The 23,590-nt window shown below is 39.3% G+C and overlaps 2 protein-coding genes across 2 annotated transcripts in view; both read right to left on the reverse strand.

Annotated features, from left to right (window-relative positions):
• Positions 1-2,584: 2,584 nt before the first annotated feature.
• Positions 2,585-6,836, reverse strand: calhm3 (calcium homeostasis modulator 3). The gene is made up of 4 exons (XM_030156501.1): positions 6,550-6,836; positions 6,173-6,300; positions 5,923-6,050; positions 2,585-3,043 (listed from the first exon to the last, which is right to left on the reverse strand). The coding sequence occupies exons 1-4, from the start codon at positions 6,834-6,836 to the stop codon at positions 2,594-2,596; spliced, it is 993 nt and encodes a 330-aa protein (XP_030012361.1). The 3' UTR covers positions 2,585-2,593.
• Positions 6,837-11,238: 4,402 nt separating this feature from the next.
• Positions 11,239-23,590, reverse strand: part of hells (helicase, lymphoid specific) — a 31,725-nt gene continuing 19,373 nt past the window's right edge. The window contains exons 16-23 of the mRNA XM_030156478.1: positions 23,264-23,408; positions 23,099-23,182; positions 20,988-21,107; positions 16,447-16,563; positions 16,173-16,332; positions 15,704-15,800; positions 15,529-15,605; positions 11,239-12,030 (exon numbers count right to left, since the gene is read on the reverse strand). Of these exons, the coding sequence (XP_030012338.1) occupies positions 11,942-12,030; positions 15,529-15,605; positions 15,704-15,800; positions 16,173-16,332; positions 16,447-16,563; positions 20,988-21,107; positions 23,099-23,182; positions 23,264-23,408 (889 nt within the window). The 3' untranslated portion in view covers positions 11,239-11,941. The remainder of the gene's footprint in view (positions 12,031-15,528; positions 15,606-15,703; positions 15,801-16,172; positions 16,333-16,446; positions 16,564-20,987; positions 21,108-23,098; positions 23,183-23,263; positions 23,409-23,590) is intronic.

A 23,590-nucleotide genomic window follows, 5' to 3' on the forward strand; every position in this document is an offset into this window, starting at 1 on the left:
TGAGAGTTTGTTATAGACAAAGCAATAAGACAATGAGGAGACAAGATTAAAGGTTGAAAATGTGGGTTGTTTTTTTCACCCAAAAAGTGCCAAAGCAACACAAAATCAAAATATGATGACATGTCCAATAAAAGAGGTTGGCATAATAGAACTGTACTCAAAATAAAACAAAAAGATGTTAATAGAACAAACTGACATCACACAGGGTTTCCTGGAAGAAGCCCATATACTGATACAAAAGTCATCATATACTGATACAAAATAAATAATGAGAATTAATGCTGAAATATAGAACACAATAAACACATTCATGTAATAGTTTTATTGTCAATCATCTTGTTTAAGTTTTGGTAACATTTTCAGAATATTTCTATTTTATATTATTCAAATGACTTTATCTGTGTAGCTACGTAATTTTTTTTTGTTGATGAAATGCTCATTTATTAATTAATGATCAGTTTATTTATTTGTCTTATCAATGAAAGAGGGCACTTTTCAGTTTATATTTTGCACAGAAAATTGACTTTAAAAAATTGTTAAACATAATTTACCATTTACCAAATGTATGTTGTTTGTTTACAAAGTTTTGAAAATATAAACAGACACCTCTGGCACAGGAACAAATTTTGCCTTATTTTTTTTCTATCAAAAATCCTGAAGCGAGAGTTGGAGGTACTTGACTAAAAAAGTATATTTCAGGGGATACTCCACTGAAAATAGTTTGAGAACCACTGACCTAATACAATGACACAAGAGACACAAGACATGACCAAAACAAATACACACAAAGGCAAAATAAGATGAACAAGTACTATAATTAAATACAAAGCAGAAAAAACAACCCCATCCCACCCATTATAGGACAGAACAGCATATCGATTAGCCTAATGAGCTGGTTCCAGCATCTAATAGTTGTCAAAAAACTTTGGTCGTTCACTGTCTTTGGGTATTTGGTCAGCTGATGTCATTTTCTGGACTACAACATGATGAAGCCGATTCACAGAATGAACAGAGCGCACAAAGCTATTATCAAAGTAAAAGAATCCAAAATGCAAAACATATTCTATCTAACTTTTTTTTTTTTACTACTACTTACTACTTCATTTCATACATGTTCCTTTATGTCGTCAAAATTAATCTACAAAGAAAAGGAAAAAAACAAAGTCAAATACCACTTCCATGAGAAGATGTGTCCAAACTTCTGACTGGTAGAAAAGAAAAGAAAACAAAACAAAACAAACGAAAAAAAGAAAACAAAACATTGTTCCACTTTCATTGTGGGTAGTGTTATGATTGCAAACCATCACAGGATAAGATCAAGATTCTTTGTAACAAGATTAACTTTTTTGACCTTTATTGAGATCAGGCCTTCAGAGCAAAAAAGAAAGAAAGTGGAAATAAGAAAGTAAGGGGGCTCCTTGCAATGCATGGAGGGTTTCACCCTAAATCCATCATTCCAAGGGCGTACATGACGCTAAAGGAGGGAGACAGTGGACTAGTGAGCGTCAAAGCCATTATCAAGGAGGAAACAGCAGGTCTCCAGGAATATTGTAAGGACGAGGAACCAGAGAGCCTGTCATGGAAAGACAAACCCCTGCATGGCAGGTACTACCAGCAAACTGAATTGGCTGTCATTGAGAAAACATACCTATACTACTCATGACTAAACTTGAAAGGATTAATCAATTAATTAACTAGAATTGAGAAAAAAAATATTTCAGTTACAATTTTCCTAAATCAAAGCTTCGTTTCCTTAATTTTGCTGCTGCTAAACATTGGTTCCACTGGTGTGTTTCACATGGATGTTTACTGGGACGCACATTTTGCCAGGATCAACATAAATTACATGGAGCGAAGAGACAAGGACAAAAAGACAGAAAATGTCTATATGCTCACTTTTCTACATTGGAACCATCACTTACTTCTTTAAACTTTGAATCTTTTACACAAACATTACAAATATTTGTCTTTATTGTTTTCAGTTGTATGTTAGTTCCAATCTAGTTAATAAGTTGGATCTAAATGTGTTGAAGAATGCAGTGCACATATTGTTTGCAGATGTCATTGGACTTGTTTTTGTTGTTTATATCTATAGATATTTTTATATATTCTTTTATTCTGTTGTTATTGTTATTTCTATATAGATATTTTCAAATGTCCTTTTACTTATATACTTGTTGTGGTTGTTGCTTCAGCTGGTTCTGGAATAAAGGACAAGTTATTTGTCATTTTCAGACATGCCTTAATCACATTTTTACAATTTTTTGTCGCTTATTCAAATAATCGTTAAATTGAATAGAATCAAAGAAAATGATCAATAACAAAAATAATCAATAGCTGCAGTTCTACTAATGACTGTGCAAGAACAGGCCCTAAGCACAAGATCAATAGAGGTCTACCACACCAGACAAGACCCCAATTGCAGCTGTGCAGAGAAGCCCCTGAGACAGTGCAGCCCATCACAGCAGGTTTGAAGATGGTGGCAGGAAAGACATACCTGAAATGCGAAAGAAGGCAGTGAGCATTTGTTACTGTGGGATTGGCTGAAAAATAAGTATAAAAATAAAATAAGTAAGCACTGGCGCTGAGTGTCCTACACATCAGAGTATAAAGTTTTCCCATCACGGTCTTGCCATGTAACACATGTCCTGGGTCTGTGTGCGATCCTGGTGACATCCAGTTCAGGTTTATTGAAGTACCATTTGTTGAGCAGCTGGTCTACCTGCTCTTGCTTGGTTACCCCATGAAGTCTCTCCTCTTCTTCAGCCTCCCACTCCTCTGTGGTGTTTGTCATAAAGAATGGATGGGAAAGTGTTATGATTGTGTCCTCCCTCATATCCTCAAAGAACTGCACTACACATTTACGGGCAAAGTCACGGGCATGCAGGACACAGGTTTCATCAAAAAGTTTCTGCTCTACATCAAGGTAGTTGCTCCAGTAGCGAGTCTGCAGAGCTCTGGCATGGTCATCAAAATAGGGCTTGATGAGGCGCGCCAGTGTTCCAAGGACAATCAAGAGGAGCAGGATGGACCAGCCAAATGCCTAGAGAGCATGAGAAAAGGGATCAGCGATTTGGTGAGTGTGATCAGCACACAAGAAGCTTTCGGTCACTGACACCAATCACAGTCTGACACATGGGATTGTGTCTGCAAAGGAGGAGAGGAGGCTTAACAGGGTGGTGCACACATCAAAAATCATTGGGTGTGAAGTCCCATCAGTTACTGAAATCTGTAGGACTAGGCTAAAGAAAAAAGCCTTAAGATTTTAAAAACCCCTCCCATGTAGCTAACTGCCTTTTTAACTTTGTTCCCCCACAGAAAAGACTTAGAAGCATGAGGCTATATACAACCAGATTCCATAACTGGACATTCCCACAAACTGTCCAATTTCATTACTCCTTAAATTACAATTTTTAATTATGGTGCTGCGATTTGTTTTGTGTGAAAAGCAGGTGTTTTTATTAGTGTTTTAATATTTATTTATTTATTTTACTCCTGATTTTTAACTTATTGTCTGGATTTTATTCTTTCATTGGCTGGTTGTACTTTTTTTTTTTTTATTTGCTGTCTAAGGCCATGTCTACATGGCAATAAAGAACTGAATCTTGATTCTTTTCTGCTCGTTTCCTGGCTTTTGCAGCTGCTTTTAGTTTCTATCATATTTTAAAATACCTCTGATCTATTTATCTCAATCTATCCAAGTTTGTGATTGGTAACTGTCTTCTTAAAGTAAACCAAATGTGGGACAAAAACATGAACCTTGGTTGGGACTTTTAGGTGTGAAAACAACCCAAGACTGAAATTAACTGGATGAAGCACCAATTTGCAATGTAAATTTGTTAATCACCAGATTAATAATACATTGCTTGCATCTTAGTACACTACTAACCCTACTTAAGTATATCTGTGTCGCTGTTGAAGCTTCTGCCATGATCTGATCCAATTCTAATTGCATGAACAACAATACCTCCAACACATCAAGGTAAACAACTAACAGACTTTACCCTTAACATGTTCAGAGTTTCAATTAATAATATGAATAATTGCATATAGAAATACAGTCTTTGTCTGACATATTGCAGTACTGCTCTTATGTATATACAGTACAGGCCAAAAGTTTGGACACACCTTCTCATTCTTCGCATTTTCTTTATTTTCATGACTATTTACATTGTAGATTCTCACTGAAGGCATCAAAACTATGAATGAACACATGTGGAATTATGTACTTAACAAAAAAGTGTGAAATAACTGAAAACATCTCTTATATTCTAGCTTCTTCAAAGTAGCCACCCTTAGCTCTGATGACTGCCTTGCACACCCTTGGCATTCTCTTGATGAGCATCAAGAGGTAGTCACCTGAAATGGTTTTCACTTCACAGCTGTGCCTTGTCAGGGTTACTTAGTGGAATTTCTTGCCTTATTGATGGGGTTGGGACCATCAGTTGTGTTGTGCAGAAGTCAGGTTGATGCACAGCTGACAGCCCTATTGGACAACTGTTAGAATGCATATTATGGCGAGAACCAATCAGCTAAGTAAAGACAACGAGTGGCCATCATTACTTTAAGAAATGAAGGTCAGTCAGTCTAGAAAATTTCAAAAACTTTGAATGTGTCCCCAAGTGCAGTCGCAAAAACCATCAAGCGCTCCAACGAAACTGGCTCACATGAGGACCGCCCCAGGAAAGGAAGACCAAGAGTCACCTCTGATGCTGAAGATAAGTTCATCTGAGTCACCAGCCTCAGAAATCGCAAATTAACAGCAGCTCAGATTAGAGACCAGATGAATACCACACAGAGCTCTAGCAGCAGACACATCTCTACAACAACTGTTAAGAGGAGACTGCGTGAATCAGGCCTTCATGGTCAAATAGCTGCTAGGAAACCACTGCTAAGGAGAGGCAACAAACAGAGGAGATTTATTTGGGCCAAGAAACCCAAGGAATGGACATTAGACCAGTGGAAATCTGTGCTTTGGTCTGATGAGTCCAAATTGGAGATCTTTGAATCCAACCACCATGTCTTTGTGCGACGCAGAAAAGGTGAACGGATGGATGCTACATGCCTGGTTCCCACCGTGAAGCATGGAGGGGGAGGTGTGATGGTGTGGGGGTGCTTTGCTGGTGACGCTGTTGGGGATTTATTCAAGATTGAAGGCAACCTGAATCAGCATGGCTACCACAGCATCCTGAAGTGACATGCCATTCCATCCGGTTTGCGTTTAGTTGGACCATCATTTATGTTTCAACAGGACAATGACCCCAAACACACCTCCAGGCTGTGTGAGGGATATTTGACCAAGAAGGAGAGTGATGGAGTGCTGCGCCAGATGACCTGGCCTCCACAGTCACCGGACCTGAACCCAATCGAGATGGTTTGGGGTGAGCTGGATCGCAGAGTGAAGGCAAAAGGGCCAACAAGTGCTAAGCATCTCTGGGAACTTCTTCAAGACTGTTAGGAAACCATTTCAGGTGACTACCTCTGGAAGCTCATCAAGAGAATGCCAAGAGTGTGCAAAACAGTCATCAGAGCTAAGGGTGGCTACTTTGAAGAAACAGAATATAAGATATGTTTTCAGTTATTTCACACTTTTTTGTTAAGTACATAATTCCACATGTGTTCATTCATAGTTTTGATGCCTTCAGTGAGAATCTACAATGTAAATAGTCATGAAAATAAAGAAAATGCAAAGAATGAGAAGGTGTGTCCAAACTTTTGGCCTGTACTGTATGTATATTGCCTATAAAGTTTTTATTACTTACTGCAATTTTTTTTTTTTTTATATATATTGTTTGTCTTTTGCTCTATCTTATCTGCACAATATTCTGCTCGTTGTGGGATCAGTAAAGTCTTATCTAATCTAATCTAATCTAATCTGTTCATTTTAATGTGTGTATGCATGTTTTGAAAGTCGTAGCTTACTTGTGAATAGCAGCGAACGTATCGTGAGACAGCTTTGCGGAAGGAGGTATTCTTGAGGATGTAATCCTCTTTGCAGGGCACCTTAGCCATGATTTTGATCACATCCAGTCCTGTATTGTTGGGCAATCCTGGGGTAAGTCATCACAATGTTAAATACACCCATATTGTGGCAAAAATCAACACTCAGACAATATTTAATATGTATCAGTATAGCAGATCTCATATGACAGTGCAGAGTGTATTTTGGTACCTGAGAATAATGTAGGGTCTACACTCACGCTAAAGGCACAGATAAAGATCTTCCCATCCAACAAAGTGACCAAGATCCACACCATTGGTGCAAGCAGGGCCCTCTGGAGCATCGCTGAGAAAAGGTACCTTCAGAAAAAAAAAAGACTACAACGGTAAGAAAGAAAACAATGGTACTGATTTACCAATAATAAATAAATACAGACAGACAGACAGACAGATAGACAGATAGATAGATAGATAGATAGATAGATAGATAGATAGATAGATAGATAGATAGATAGATAGATAGATAGATAGATAGATAGATAGATAGATAGATAGATAGATAGATAGATAGATAGATAGATAGATAGATAGATAGATAGATAGACTCACTTTACCACAGCAGGGTTTTTTGATCTATTCCCGATAGGTCTCATCCACTCATCCATCATCACACCAGTATGTCGATTGACCAAAACCCCCAAGAAGAACAGTATGATTGGCGGGACAATCATCACTCCCAGAGAATAGAGTTTGTTATACTGAGGAAGGCACGGGCAGTTGAAGTCGAAGCTGGTATAAAGTTTGACACTGACCAAGGCCAGTATAATACATATCCCGTTGGAGATGGACTCAGAGTTTGACTGGAAGTACTGCAAGACTAACTTCAGACGCTCCATGGTGGCAAAAATGAAAGCAGATCAAGCTGTTGCAGGTGAAGTTCCAAGAAGGTAGAAGTATTATGGTTGAAGATTTTTTAAAATGTGTTTTAAACAAATGTGTCTTACACCGCAGGAGGTGTCAGATCCACAATCCAGCAGTCACAACCTGAGCTTTGGCAGCAAGATACCTGAAATGGAAATGAGTCCTGCAGTTGATCCAACCAGTGACGGTGCTGTGTAACCACACCCTGCATCACTGACAGGTTAACAAAGACAAACATTGCTTCCTGGTCAGACAGTATTGTGTTCAGGACTTAGCCGTGAACCAAGCATCAAAAGACACTTACCTGGGTGGTTCTTAAAATCATCAATGTGAATGTTGTAAGAGCTGCATTCACATTCTGTGTCTGTTTTTAGCTGCACCACTGGCAGCAGAGTCTATGCCAGAGTATCCATTTTGGCCTTTTGTCTGTTATTTCCTAGTCTTCTTAGCGAAACTGTGAGGTTGAATGGGTTAATGAACCAAATCACAATAGAATTCATCTAAAGGCACAGTATAGTATTGTCAAGACCATATAACAGAAATATCCAGCCAATCTTCAGAGACCAAGCACTTGACAACAGTGGAAGGGAAAGTCTCTCTTTAGGGAAGGAACAAAACCTCAGACAGAACCAGCCAGGTGACATCTGCCTTGACTGGACAGAGTGAGTGGAAAGGGACGGAAATGAAAGCATAGGGACATAGCAGCAAACAATCAGTCAAACACCGGTTTCTGATGAGTAATGGTGACCTATATGAATTAGAACTGGGCAGTAAAAGGAAAATGATGATATACAGTTTCCTTATGTGTTAAGGGTTTATTTCGTTTATATTGTCAGTTAAACCTCTTACAAATTAAGTCAGTGTTATCATTACATCTGGTGAATAAAAACTCAGATTACACACTATTTCTATAACATAAAATCAAAACAACCAGTAAATCATATCAGGTAAACCTTTGTTTTGTTGCATTTTGTGGCAATTTAATAAATGTACATTTGTTCTGGTGTCACAATTGCATGTTGTAGACTATAGCCCAGTTATTGGAACAGATGAAGAAGCTTATCTAGCTAAATGTGCAGACACATCAATGTCCTTAAAACCATTTAATGGTTGTTTACAAGCTTTATTAGTCAGTCCCAATGAGTATCCAATGTTACTCCAAGAGGTTGTCTTCTGTATTAATAATGTCTAGAGCAGTTTAGTTTCACTGAGAGGACTCTGTCTTGTTATTCCTTCTGCAAAGTCTAAGTGATCCAACAGGTTAACTGTGTCGGTGTCATATGTCAATACCATGAAAGTCCTCTGTTGTGATCATAAATGATTTGTTGTGTGATTTTAGTTTTGGTTCCTGTGTTTCCCAGCAGGGGTCAGCCATGGCAATACCAACAGATAAATCACTGCTCTAAACCAACTTTTTTTTTTTTTTTTTAAAGTGCACTTAATTTGTTTCATGCAAGTGTTTTTCATAAATGTATGCATTGAAACTGTATGAACCATACAGAATGCAAATTGTGCTTTGGCACTTTGTATTTCAATTAACAACTGATAAAAAAAAAAAAAAAAAAAAAAAAAAAAACACTTCACAGACTTTACAGCTATGTTAATACTTATGGTCTCCTCTGGCATCTTTCTCAACTTAATTTTTTCCATTTGGTGATTATTTTGGCTGTACGGAGCCCGGGAAGGGACATGAAGAAAAAAAAATATTGCGTTATAACGCAATAGTTCAACAGTATTGCGTTATAATGCAATAGTTTTTGCGTTTAAACGCAAAAGTATAGCGTTACAACGCAATAATTTTTGCATTGGGATCTGCATTCTGGATCGGACAGGACGGTCAGGTCAGACACACCTGTGCCCTGCAGTCCTGTGCCCGATGCATGTGTAGTACAGATGACCGTAACTCTTTCATTATTTGTCCGATCGGAAAAATTCCAACAGTTTCTGAAACCTGAGACTCTGTGCTTTATGGACATTCTCGGGTCAATGCGAAAATTTCACGGGCACCCGTCCTGGAAGCCGCAAAATAAGCCATTCGGTGACTGGGGACGCACACAGCAGACCGGATTCACGGAGCGGAGAACCGGAGCGCATAACGGAGTGGATAACGGATTAGATCTAGTGTTGGAAAATGTAGGCCAGACGGACATCCCAAGTTCCATGACCCCCCTGGAGGTTTACGGATAGATTTGTGACCGAAGGAGCGACTGATGGAGCAACATCTAAAGAAGAAAGGTAAAGTTCACCCAGTTCCATTTAGTGGACTTTCGACATGACTGAAGCACTGTCTGCTTTTTTCTATGGAGTTTTTACTCGTTTTACTTTATTGTATGTATAAATTGACGCTTATACTCCATGGTGGTTTTACAGAATAAAGTAGGAACCATGTAGAATATATGTTAGTTTGTAGTATGTTGTACTTTCTGTGCGTAAAAGTGCGCATGATGCTCTACGAAATAAGAGCGCATACGCTGATGTTCGGTGACTTTTTTTTTCCTCAATCGTGCACTTTTACCTTGTTTTGTTTGTCTAATTCATTGTTCTATGTGTGTTATTTTTCCATGTGCCCACCGGAAGTTACATTCAAGGATGAAGAGGGAGAAGCTACGGTGATGCGCAAGGCTCTGGTGATGAGAGCAGATACTGAAGACGCTCCACACACAGATGAAGGACGGAGGCAGAGACTGATGATGATCAGTCCAAATACCACAGACATTCAACACATCCACAGGAGGACTGACTTTTGGTTTCAGCAGACTATTTTCCATGTGCAAACTGTGCCATAGGAACACTGCCTGGATGTGTGAGACCTGTGAACTGACAGAACTGTTTCTGTCAGAACCACGAACATGAAGGCACTCTGCAGACACAGAACAGACAAATGCCCTGTGTGTGTGTTTTTGCACAACAAAAGGCAAATACTCACACAGTTTGTTGTAAATACTTTTTATACTTTCAAAGTTCATATTTAACTTTCAAATCTTGTATCCATGTGTAATTTCAGTGTTTTTCTCTGCTAAAACTAAAAAAAAAACTAATTCCGTTTTTGTGTTTTTCGTCATTTTAAACTGTTATTACAGTATTAAAACAAACAGTGACTGCTATATTGAACGTTCGAAGTGTTCTGCAAAAATTGACAAAAGGACTCAAAGCATATTTTCTGACCTTTTTATGGTCAAAATAAAAAACAAGTCCAGGTGGACCATTTTAGGCTCAGGAGTATAAAGGATTTTAATACAATGCGTACATCCTCCTTCCTCATGCGCAGACCATTCACACTCGGCGCACATCCACCTGTATCCATGAAGCTGCCCACAAATGTGAAGCTGGGCAAATATGAATTTCATTCAGAAACCGTTGGAATTTTTCCGATCGGACAAATACTGAAACAGTTACGGTCATACTACACAGGACAGGGGGGAGTGTCAGATCTGGCACGGTCGGACCCGAACTGGACCACAACGTATTATGTACGGACCTCAAGCAAGAGAGAGCATATATGACTGCGTTATAACGCAATATTTTTGCGTTATATCGCAATAGTTTTTGGAACGCAATAATTTTTATTTTTTGCATGTCCCTTCCCGGGCTCCGTATGGCTGTGTTGCGGCTTGTGGCATGAATTTTGGCAAGAATTTGTCTTTTTGGACACCGTGGCAAAAATGTACATGTACAAAAAAAGTGCTATTAAATCAAAATAGAGCAATACTCTCTTGACTCTTAAAGGTTAGCAACAAAATGGATTTGCTTGCATTAGTATTTTTAATGTAGTATCAGATACTCCCTTTGGACACGTTCGTGGTCAAAAATACCCCATTGACTTCCATTAAAACCAGATTTTTATGCCATTGCCATTACAGTATATAACCATACATTCTTCCATGTCAACATTTCAAGATTAATCACAACCAATGCCCCATTACCTTACTATTTATTATATGGAAAACAGTGCAATTTTTGTGGGGTGGTTTTATAAATAAAAAAAAAATTAAAATTTCAAATAATTAAAGGGTCAAAATCCTGAAAATGGTTGAATGTTTGGTAGTTATGAGCAGGGCTTAAGTTTTTTAAGAGATTGATGAAAAAAAAAAGCCCCAAAAATATTGTGTGATTTTATAGCAGCTTTTTGTGCATGTACATTTTGTTACAAAGGTAACCAGAAAACAGTAAACTTGAGGGGGGCACAAGGATTAAGAAATTTAAAAAGTAGAGCCCAGATACAGTCACTACACCTGACTGATTATTTGATCAGTAACAAAAGTTCATAGATCTAGAACTTCCAGCTTTCCTCTAAGAATATTTTACAATGAGCTTCACTGTACTGCTTTGTGGTTATCAGAACATATACACGCAAAAGACAGGACAACACACTAAAATTGTAACTTGGTTTATTTGTAAAAAGAAAAAACAGAAGAGAACATGTATGCTCCACTGGTATCAAAGTGCTTTAATTATAATAGTGGTTCACCAAAAAGAACTGCATCAAAAAACAAAGACGAACCTTACTGTGTGAATGAAAACGGCAAAAGATTTCTCAGAAAACAGAGCATTTATTTAAAGTTTGAAAATCTACCACATCAGTTTTGATTGGAAATAAATCTGTGCCATGTAGCATCATGGCACAGATGCATTATCAGTCATAAGTTGAACTGTATAAGACATGCTGGTGTTTGTATATTGTTCTGAGTTTCACTACCAAATCACTGTCTTATCCTAGTCTAGAGGCCATCAGAGTCTGTTCAACAGCAAGGAAATAACCGTGTTTAAAAACCAGGGTAAATCATAATCAGTTATCTGTAAGCTTCAAATTGGTCAAAATATTGTCCTATTCCAAAACAGCACGAACCATCAGATACTTGGATATGTAATAGTAAATACACTCCACAGACTATGTTCAACTTGGAAAAAAAAAAGCTAATAAACAAAAATCCTGACAGTAGGACAATAAAAGACAAAAATATCATATTTTCAGTCTAGATCCAGTCTGTGTCTACCACAATGACAGCAGTTATTGGTCATAACCTAGCTTTGTTTTTGAAGGAATATTGCCGAACGTTGAGATTCCACATTTTAAGTGTTCTCAGCTCAGCGTGATCTCTGACGACTCACTGGTGTCAATCACTCTGAAGACTCCCACCTTCTCCTTATTTACTGTCACCTTTTCTTTATCTGAGAAAGAAAAACAAACAAATGTGTTAAATTATGGAACAGTCACACAGATGAACTAAAGTAAAAACATGAATCACTTTAAAAAAGAAAATATCATACAATTTTTAAATAAAGAAAAGCAGTTTAATCTGTAGGTAGCTGTATTTTTTGGGCTGTTCTGATTTTTAATTAAGCAAATTTATTTGAGCTGTGTGTAATGGGAAGAGGACAGGAGCATGTAAGTTTATACTTCTGCCACTCCTTTACAAACAAGAAATTTTAAATTTGTAAATTTTAAAATTAAAAAGCATTTTTAATTTTGAACGTTTGAAAAATATCCATCCATCCCTTTCCCTCAGTTCCCAAACAGCTATGATCAAGGGATGAGACATCGAGTCAAATTAAAGCCATCTCTGAACACAGGTGGTTCCTCACAATCACATATTCATTCTTTCAAGGTACCCACACACCTTTTGCAATGGTAAATACCTTCGTGTACAATACAAGTATACATACAAGTGCCTTTGTATGGTAAAAATACAAAAGTGGTGGTGGTGGTGGGGGGGGGTTGCAACAATGGGAGCACATCCATTCTGGATCACTGACTGGTCAAAGACTCAAATGTTTGAGTTTGGTTCTTGAGGTCCTTTAGAACAGGGGTCCCCAACCCAAGGTCCCCAGAACAGTACCGGTCCATGGATCATTTAGTATCGGGCCGCAAAGAAAAAAAAAAAAATTGTGGTTAATATTGAAGCAATTTTTTCCTTCAGACTTGCAGAGATTTTATTTTGAAAGGCGATCGTTTCCACCCTCGCCTCACAACCGCTCGACTCTGGTGCACAATTTCATGAATCCTTCCTACTATATAATACACGTTCTGTGTCCCATCGATGTTGTAGCACAGGAGGGCATTTGTATGGATTTTCCTCAACCTTCACAGGCCCAATTGCCACCAAACTCGCCAAAAGAATAGAAACATTACCTGACTATCTACTAGGCACAATTTTATGTCCATATTCAAATGTTGTGAGGTCTGCTGGGCGATTTTAGCCTCTCTCTACTTTGAATTCTTCATCCCTGCCACCATACTCCATTTTCGGAAGTTGTTACGCTGCCGTTCATGACATTTCTACTGCTAGCAGACGATGCTACAATGTGAAGGCTGCAGTTCACTACCGCTGTATGAATTTAATCATGCTTGACAGGCCAAACAAATACATGCTCTTCCCTTCATTCTCACGTTGGCTAAAATTATTACCTGCACAATGTTTGATTATATGGTACTTTACAACTGAATAGTGGTGGCGGACAAGTTCTACTTATCATGCTATTGTACAACGGCACCACGGGCACAATACCACTAGTCAGTAGTTACACAAGCTAAAGAAATGAGCCAAAAACAAAATTCACTGGAGAACTTTTTTGGAAAGAAACAAGGGACCAATGAGGCTGCAGAAGGGTCACAAACTGCCTGCAAACAGAAAGCTGCATTTAGAAGGAAATATCATGATTCCTGCCTCAGTTACAGGTTCATCGCAACAGGTGACACACAAGCACCTCAAAACTGCTCCGGCACATCAATCCATGTTTGAGACAACTTCAAACCTCTTTGCATTCTGGATTAAAGTCAAAGCAGAACATGCGGATATTGCCACAAAAGCTCTGAAAGTCCTTCTTCCATTTCCAACCTCATATCTTTGTGTGGCTGGGTTTTCTGCGATGACAGTTACCAAGACTAGAATCCAGAGTAGACTGGATATATGGAACACAATTGGAGTGTCTGTCTCCCATCACCCCCAGATGGGACCATCTAGTTGAAGAGAAACAAGTCCAGGGTTCCAACTGATTCTGCATTAGGGTGAGTTGATATTATACTGTAGAATCATTGTAATTGCCTGATATACAGTGTAAGCGTTTCAGATCACATGCTCTGAACTGACAAAGGTTTTTGTTATTGGAACCCCCGACCCCCTACCTGGTCCACGGAAAATTTTCATGCATGAAACTGGTCCATAGTACAAAAAAGGTTGGGGACCACTGCTTTAGAACATGGATGAGTGAAACGATACTGTGTATCTGTTCAGTCTGTAGATATTTGCATTTCATTGCATAAGACTGTTCTGAATGATTTTTGCAACCAAATCTTTAAGACCCAAAAATCCACCATCGACCAAAATCATCTTCTGATCTAAAATGTTTAATATCTGTTGATCTACTAATCCTGTCAATTCATGTAAATAATTGGTGTAAAATACAGTTTAGGGTCCGATCAAGCGGTGAAAAATGTCAAATTACTGCTCCGTAACACATGGACTTGAAACAGACATCAGTTTTTTAAGCTTTATGCCAACATTCAAAACATGCGGTTCTCGACAGAAATTGATACCAAGTAGGGCAAAACCTTTTAGATATTATGTTCAACTATGCTGAAAATAAATTTTGGAGTAAAATATTGAAAAGTCTCTTTTATTGACATGAGAATGTGGTAACATGTGGACAAGTTGCCATAGTAACACATGGATGATTCTTTACCATTGTATGCATCACCCAAAATATTGAGTTATTTTTTAAAACAAGCCAGACATAATCACAATGCTTTATTTAATGTATTTAATACTAACACAGTGTTATTCACAACTTGTGGTGGTCCATACTGATATAGGTAAATTACAAATAAAGAGTAATTTATTGGTAATAGTTCATACATGGTATTTTTTAAATGTGACCAGTGCATGAATTCACAAACTTTATCATTCAGAATGTTAATTTCTCAAAGTAACTGGCTTTTGCATGTCTTTTTGATACTTTAATGCAGCCTAGCAGAAGGTTCAAACTCCTGTACTGTGTAAGTGGTATTTTAAAAAGGATAGCAATTCCATAAAATAGATCCCACTTGATAGATGATGTGTGCAAATTGACTTTTTCAAGTTGATGTTCATTTTCGCTTGATCTGACCCTTTATCATCTTTTCATGGTCATCAGATATGAACCATTTGGATATTCAGAGGCTCCACAGTGAACATCGAAATACAGTTACCTTCTACAACATTGATTCACCAGTAAAACCCATGGACCCATCATTATAAGTAAAGGCATATTTTGAATAAAAATTCAAAAATCTAACTTTGTAAAAACTATCAGTAAATTTTGAAGACATGGTCACAAGGAAGCTACATAAAAAAAATTAAATTAATCTGAACTGTAGTTCTGTGGAAGAACATGTTTGAAGAAATTGCTAACAAAGACCACGCTGGACCATGCCTTCACAACAGCTCATGGCCCATCAGCTTGTGAGCTAAAAACAATATTCCTCATAAAACCAGGAAACTATTTGTATGTCCTGTAAGTCTCAACTTTATCCAGAGACAGGCCTAAGTTGGAATATGGGCACAGATATTCCAGCAAATATGTACATGAAGCTTACATTCAGAGTAAGTAATGGAATATCAATGTACATGCAAACATAGTGCCTGGTAACCTGTTGGTTCTCTTGGAAAATACAGAGTTGTTTGTGCTCACCTAGCAGGTCACTACGATCCAACAAAATCTCCAGGTCCTTGTCACTGATCACTTTTCCCTTTGAGGATTTCATCTTCCTGTCAGAGCACAATTCATAGCACAATGAGTTCAGGGCTTGTATCGACCCAGTCTAAACACACAAAAGATCAGCTTGTTTTGAACGACAGATTCTTACTTTTCGGTGCCTCTGGCTTTAAGAAGCTCCATCAGTTCACCCAGATCAATGCAGCTTTTACTCTGGTTCAGCTCAGACTTCTCACCTTTGAACTTATCTGCCAGGACAACACCAGGAAACAAGTCAGTCTGCAACAGTCTCATTTGTTTTGTCAAGGAAAATAGCCAATACATTCATCGATTACAAAATAATCAATGGCTGCAGCTCTAGTCAACAATGCAGTAACTGGAAATAGCAAATAAAAGATATATCAAAATGGGCCTTGTATTGAGTTTATGGTATGGCTCCAAGAGACTTTTTGTGAGCCTGGACCTGATACACGTACCAAATTTGATAGATGTAAAACTGAATGCAATACTGATACTGAACCATTTACTAGCTAAACATCTACATTTGCTGCATTGCCAAGACCGACCTGTTTTACTGTTTGCACCACATCATGCATGTCTATTTAAGTGAAGACACTAACTCTTGTGGATGACCATCTGTTCCAGCTTCCTTTTAGCTGACGCCCTCTCCAGGATATGCTGGTCAATGGTGTTGGCGGTGATCAGGCGATACACCACCACAGGTTTGGTTTGTCCGATGCGGTGGCAGCGGTCCTGTGCCTGCAGGTCTGCCTGTGGGTTCTGAACCAGGAAGAAACATCACCAAAACACAAAGTCCCAAGAATAAAATGTCATGTGTCAAATTGAAGAATTAGACATACATAATACCACATGTGGTGTTTAAGGTGCACTCACCCAATCACTGTCAAAGATGATGACTGTGTCTGCAGATGTCAGGTTGATTCCAAGGCCACCAGCCCTCGTGCTCAGCAGGAAGATGAACACCTCAGGATCTTTGGCAAACTTGGTCATCTGGTGGAGAGGAAGAGGATGTTAAGCAGCAGGGATACTTAGGGCTGGATCTACTAAAGGTTTGTGCATATAAAACGTGTGCAAAAAAATTTACAAACTGATTTTCTAACAGTGCGCGCTAGGGATGTCATGAGAACCGATACTCACAATATCATTTGATACTGTGATGCAAAAAGCCCATGGATTCTCATTTTTTAAAGAAATGGAAAAACTGATGCCTGCGTAAGAATCGGTACCATTGGTAGGCTACTACTCTTCTGGAATTGATGGGGGCAGTATGCACCGAAAGTACACAAGCAACAGGTACAGCAACTCGTGAAAAAATGGCAACGCCTGTAGCAAATGCTCTAATGGACAAAAAAGGGGCCAAAAGTCATGTATGGGAGTATGTGGCATTTCGGGTAGATGACCACGACGTGGTTATTGACATGCATAAGCCACTGTGTAAACGCTGCCACCGGGGAATTCAAACAAAGGGGGGGAATACCATGAACCTAGCAAGGCACCTTCAAGACAGGCACCCAGATCTCTTTAAAGAATTCAAGGTGAGTTCTTTTATTGAGCATTAAATATTTGACATACGATACCATCAGGGCTCGACATTGGCACTGGTTCGATGACCTGACGCAGTTTTTACCGCCTGGACCTTTCAGGTCACCGCCAATACGAAATGTTGACAACAAGAAACTATACCACTGGTCATTAACAGGCAGACCGTGGAACCCAGAACCCTTCCCATACGGACTTGGACTTAGAGCCAGTGGTGGAGCGTTTCTATTTTAACCAGCGCAGCTTACAGTAGAGTGGATGAAGAAATGCACAGACCAATTGCATGCATGTAGAGCCATGCCCCCACGTGATACCACTCAGCCAATCACATCTGTGTATTCAAAGCAGTAAACAGTGTGACTGACAGTGCAGACAGATGAGAGAGTTAGAGGCAATAGCAATATTCATTTATATGCAAATACTTAAAGTATTTCTTGTTTAAGTTTATGGGTTCTTTTGATTCCTTTGTTCTATTAATTTTTTTTTTTTACTGCGGTATTGAGAATCGTGTGATTTTAGTGGTATCAGTATCAATTCCTCTGATTCGTCTGATTTTAGTGGTATCAGTATCAATTCCTGAATTTTTGGTATTGTGACATCCCTAGTGTGCACTAAGGGTTGCATCTTTCAAAGGTGCTAAATAGCGCGTCTGCATCCAGTTAGTATGTTTGCCACAATGAATATGCTATATGGGGCGTTTACACGCAATTGTGCTGGGAGGAGAAAATGTAAATATATTAATTTAGCACACACAAAGTGATTTATCAAACCTGAAAGCAATTTTACACATAGAAACTCCACCCATATTCAACACATCTCAAAGGGAGGTGCAAACGGTTTGTATGCGTAATTGCGCACACATGGAAGTGGTTATTGTCGCAAGAAGGAGACATCGAAACAATAAAACAAGATGCAGAGAATGCATTTTTCACCCTCATGTGAACATTTTTGGAATGACAGAAGGAAAAATAAGTGAGACATATGCCCCCCCACCCCCCTATCAACTTCACAGGACTCTTGTAAAGGCTACTATTCCACTTGATCTGATGACTGTGATTAAAAACATGCACCGACGTTAGGCTACAGTGTTACAAAATTATGTGAGCCTGACAGTCATTCAATCCAACAATCCCCATGGCGCCCCCACCTCTAAAGGCGAAGAAACACCAACCCAATTTCCGGCGGTCGGACATCATTGGGCAGTCTGGCGAGGTTGGTGACATAAGTCTGCTTGGTGTGTGCAGTGCGATCAGCCATCGTTAATGCCATCACCAGTCTTTTCAGCTGATTCAACATGTGTCGGCCACGACCCATCGTTCAGTCGGACCAATCTGATTGGTGGAGGGATAGCCCTTGACTAGTGAATCAGTGAACGAGCAGTTTACATGTGACTACTGCTATGCCAAGGTACTTCACACTATTATGGTCTTCTGTAATAGGCCATTAACTGCTTATATTGTATCTGAATGAGTTCCAGTAAGTGTTGCCTATGGACTAAATTCATTCCATGAAGTGAACACTGTTACCATTGTTAGCATAGCGCAATCTCTCCTCAGTTTTTGCCTGCAACATCTTTCTTCTTCCACAAGAAGCCAGAGAGCTGACAGCACCAGTATCTTCTTATTAGTAGCCATTTGTTCAATGAGTACAACAACAACCCTTCTTGACTACTCAAAACTCTCTGCTGACAACGACTGATGACAGCGAGCTCTGTTTTGGTCTAGAAAGCTGTTCCGTCATTTCTGGTTTTACAGCTCACGCAAGCGCAAAACATACTCTCACGTCGGTAGTTGATTTGGTGAGTTTTTCACACGTTTTTGACCGTGTCGAGGAGATGAGCCGACTGACAAGTCGGGCTACCTTTTCTGGTGATGATCGACAGTCAGGCTGGTACTGTATGTCTTCGCATTAAAATGAATCTGGCGCCGCTGCCCCTTGCACCTGGGTCATTCCAACGCACTGCTGCCATTAGTGCTGGTGTATCCCAGGTTGCCAGACGTTTCACACCCAGGCCATCTCATGCTCCAAATGTACAGGGTCCGAAAACACCTGCTCCCATATCCCAGAGCAGTTTTTCCAGTGTCTCCATGATGACAACCAGTAGCACATGGAAAATCCCCATTTGAATAGATTGGTCTCAAAAACTTTGTACCTGTTGCCATTTGTGCAAGCAATCTTAGTCACTTAATCACCCGCAAACCGTGGTTCAACCCTACATGCAAAATTCTAGATTGTGCATGCAAATTAGTACACCCAAATTGGGATCTTAGTAGATCTCAACTGTGTTAATATCACGTCTGTAGTTATAGGCACGTTGGTGTATAAGTGGGGAGGTAGGGTTTACAGGAACGTCCTCTCACTAGTCCTTCTCGGCTGTCTTGTCTCCACTGCAGTCGGACCCACCACCGTCATAATTAATTGTGATTTTTGCGTGACCAATTTGATCATAGAATGCAAGCAGTGCCTGCACATCTGCATCAATCCACTTATTATACATTATTCTTTCGATTGTAAAACCTGTTGATATCCCGAACCCTACCATATCCTTCTCATCTTCCTGCAGGGCTTTAAAAATGCCACTTGTTTAATATTTCTTTTCCCACACTATACCTTAGACTTGCACCAGGGGATTTAAACAAGGATGATTCTTATTTACTAAAGATTTTCATGGCAGCCGGTAGGAAAGCCATCACGAGATGCTGGCTTCAAAAACACGGCCCTTCTATGGACACCTTCATAAATATTGTGAATCAGTTACATCACATGGAGCAGATCACCTATAATCTGAGGCTACAAAAGGATGTAGGAGCAGGACACTGGAAAAAATAGACCCTCTTCTTACCTCAGTAACTTCAAAAATGCTACCTGCTTAAACCTGCTCAAGCATGTGTAACTTATATACACATTCACACTGTGTGAGAATGCATATTTATTTATGTACTCATTTATTATTTTTTCTCTGCAAGTTGTGACTCCCTGATCCTGTTTTTTGTGTTATACATGTTTCACCATGTTTGTAGTAAAATAAGAAAAATAAAGTTAAAAAAAATACAACAACAAAAAACCCCCCGCTTGTTTCCTTTCCTGCTTTGGGTCTACCTGATTAGCATCAAGCAAAACTTTAAGCTCCGCCCAGGAGTTTTCAGCGCCAGTTGGAGAACCTACCCCAAAGCGGGGACTCAGTTAGACCCTATAATGCCGCGTTTCCACTACGTGGAACCAGCTCGACTCGGCTCGGTATTCCTGGAGAGCGTTTCCATTACAAGATACTAACGACTTTATAGTGCCTGGTCGTCATAGTGATGCAGCGCATTACTTCCGTGTCGTCTGTTCAGAGAGCTGTTGAAAAACTTGCTCACTGCGTGTTGTCTCGTCTGAATTTTTACGTCAGCCACCTAAGACTGAATCTCCTCTACTGACCATGGTGTGGTTTTGGGCTGTTATCATGTGAATTAATGTACCGCTATATTTACTGTCTACTTTCGCATCTGTTTTTTGTAAAACGGCGGGTCACAGAGACAACTGTCTGACCAATCAGTGGTCTGCAGTGTGTACACGTCACGTTTTAGTATCTGGTCCCCAGTCCTGGAACCTCGGCGGAGGTGATAAAAAAAAAGTAGTACCAGGTACCAGATCCAGGTCCTTTTTCGTAATGGAAATACAAAAAAGGTCGAGTCGAGTCGAGCCGATACCACGTAGAGGAAACGGGGCATAAGTTGCACATAGATCCTGCAGTGGAGACATGCACCAATGGCCCCGACCCCAGAAAACTACCCTGAAGTTCATGCAGTGGAAACACACCTTATGTCATGTTTAGAACAATCTGAAAAAGTGGTGATGAAAATAATCTCTCAACCATTTAATTTCAAACTCACATTTTCCTCTCTGTCAGTGTAGGACATGGTGCCATCCAGGCGACTGTACTGGAAGCCTCGGAGGTAGCAGTAATCCATCAAAAGATCCAAAATGGACGTCATCTGACTGAAGATCAGGACCTTGACCACAAGCACACAGTCATGGTTATGGTGTCAACATAGGGATGGGCATTCAAAGCAAAAGTAGTTTGATAATCACTTAAAAGTTGGATGTCAGAATAGTAAAACAAATAAAGATAACATTCAGTTTTATAAATGAACACCATTAAACATGCAGTTTCAAGTAAGTCACGAATGTTAAACCTCAATTAAAGTTATTTACATGTCAATGCTGACAACATACACCATCTATCTCATTCCCATTACTTATGTGGACATGTACACTAGAGGCCGATTATAGTCTATCACCGATTAATCAACATCGGTCAATATATGGCCGATACATTAATTTAAGCTTTTTGCTGCACGGAGATTCTGTGGCTCCGTTCCTGTGTCTGTGTGCTGCACACTGCCCGAATACCTGGCCCCTCCCCCTCACACACCGGCACACAGACCAGCGAAGTGCACCTCTGACACTCACTTGGCTGCAGCAGAGAAGGAGAGAAAGAAACTGCACTTATTTTACTCGATGGTAAGCTGTGACTTCAACAATGTAACACTACACTTTAGTGCCCCATGAGAAAAACGTCCTTGCGGAAACACGCCGTCAGGGCCAAAGAGAACATTCTAGTTTTTTTTCACGCAAGTTTTAGAGAGTATATGACAGCGTTTTAACGTCGTGTAAGTTGCATCTCGGTGAAATAAACAAAGACATATGCAACTGTTAATCAACATGTCCACTATTATCTAATATAAGACTATTATACAGCATTTTAAAGTTATGTAAATTATCTTTGTGAGATAAACACAGATGCAACTGTTAATCAACATGTCCACTATTATCTAATATCAGACTATTATACAGCGTTTTAAACTTATGCAAGTTGCATCTTTGTGAAATAAAGATATATGTAACTGTTAACTCTCAAGTCCATCATTAATATCAGACTACTATACAGCGTCCCACTTCTCTTCATACTGTTATGCAGGATTTACTGGGGCTCATAAATTCACAAGTTAATGTCTTCATTAAAATAATTTTGAAAAGGTTCCAAGTAATGCATTTAGTTGGAATTTTATGTATTGCATGTTTTGAAAGCAGCTACATTGTTACATAAAATGTAGTTTAGTCCCTTGTATTAAGTCTGATAACGTGATGCATGTTTTGATTATTTCTTATTTTGTTTGTAGACAACTTTTTCTCACTTTTTAATGTTTGCTTCAGCATTTATTTTTGAGCTGTTTGCAAATACCCAGTGGCTGCAGATGGAACTTTTCATTAGCTAGTAAATATGACTAATTGATATTGGTAAGATGTTTTTGTGCGTGAATAAGCCTTTTAAAAACACATAATGTATTAGTTTAAAAACACCTCACATTAGCCTATGTATTATCACTTTCAGCTAAATGCAGCCGCTTGTTTTTATTTTAAAATGGCTAAATATAGAATCAAATTCTATGCTAATAACCAAAATGCATTAAATGTATATATTTTCATTTCACAGGCACAGGGGAAGAGTAAAGTGTGGAGACACTTTACTAAAGACTCCACAGGCACGTGATGCAAAATATGCAGTGTGCAAATTAGCCAGGGCTCCAGCACCTGCAAATCAAAGAATACCACAAATTTGTGGCAACACCTAAAACAAAATCACAAAGAGGTATTTGATGATGCACAGGCTAAAATGGCACAGGCGAAAGCACCAAAACCACAGCCAGCACAGTGCACGATTGTGCAAGCATTTGACAAGGGCACAAAGTGGGCACCAAATGACCAGAGGTCAAAGGACATGGACAAACTCATCATGGAGATGATTGCAACAGATATCCTCCCTTATTCAGTTGTGGAGGGCATTGGATTTAAAAGATTGCTGGCAAAGGCAAAGCAGAGGTATCAGATGTATTTGTTTTTTTTGTCATGCCTGTACTGTGTATCAAACTGTGAAGCCTGCACCATGATGCCATGGGACAAGTACCATAACACCTCTAATATTAAGGCAACTGTGTTTCACCTTGTGTCCCCTTTTCTTCAGGGCAGGCAGCAGTCTGTCCAGTATGAGGAACTTCCCAGAACTCTGCACCAGCTGCTCATCTATCTGCAAAAATCACACAGCATTACATGAAGGCACCAAAAGGCACCCAAGTTACTTTACAAAAAATTATACACAGATCGTTACCTTAAATTCCTGCGTGGCCGGATCAAGGGGGTACTCGACCAGGTACGGATGGTTACAGCATCTCTTTAGCAACATGAGAATGTTCTGCTGCTTCAGGTTGATCTGAGCATCCTGTGGCCTCTGGACATCCACAGCTGCAGACGAGCTGGAAGAGATTAAATCTAAGTCAAAGTCATCCACCAAAAGGCTATACCTCATACAAACCTAGAAGAAACTAAGAGACCACTCCAAAGTTCCAGATCTGAATAAGTAAAACCTCTGGAATGTGATCAAGGAAAGACGGGCATTGCAAATTTTAAACATTTATGAATAATGCAGCGAAGAATC

Source organism: Sphaeramia orbicularis, chromosome 15 (genome assembly GCF_902148855.1).
Source record: "Sphaeramia orbicularis chromosome 15, fSphaOr1.1, whole genome shotgun sequence".
In the NCBI taxonomy this organism is placed as follows: domain Eukaryota; kingdom Metazoa; phylum Chordata; class Actinopteri; order Kurtiformes; family Apogonidae; genus Sphaeramia; species Sphaeramia orbicularis.

Excerpts from the sequence above, each read along its gene's own strand:
- calhm3 (XM_030156501.1), bottom strand. The coding sequence starts at position 6,836 with ATGGAGCGTCTGAAGTTAGTCTTGCAGTACTTCCAGTCAAACTCTGAG. Across the intron at positions 6,051-6,172 it reads AGACCCTACATTATTCTCAG|GATTGCCCAACAATACAGGA; the intron begins GTACCAAAATAC and ends GACTTACCCCAG. Across the intron at positions 3,044-5,922 it reads ACGTTCGCTGCTATTCACAA|GCATTTGGCTGGTCCATCCT; the intron begins GTAAGCTACGAC and ends CATGCTCTCTAG.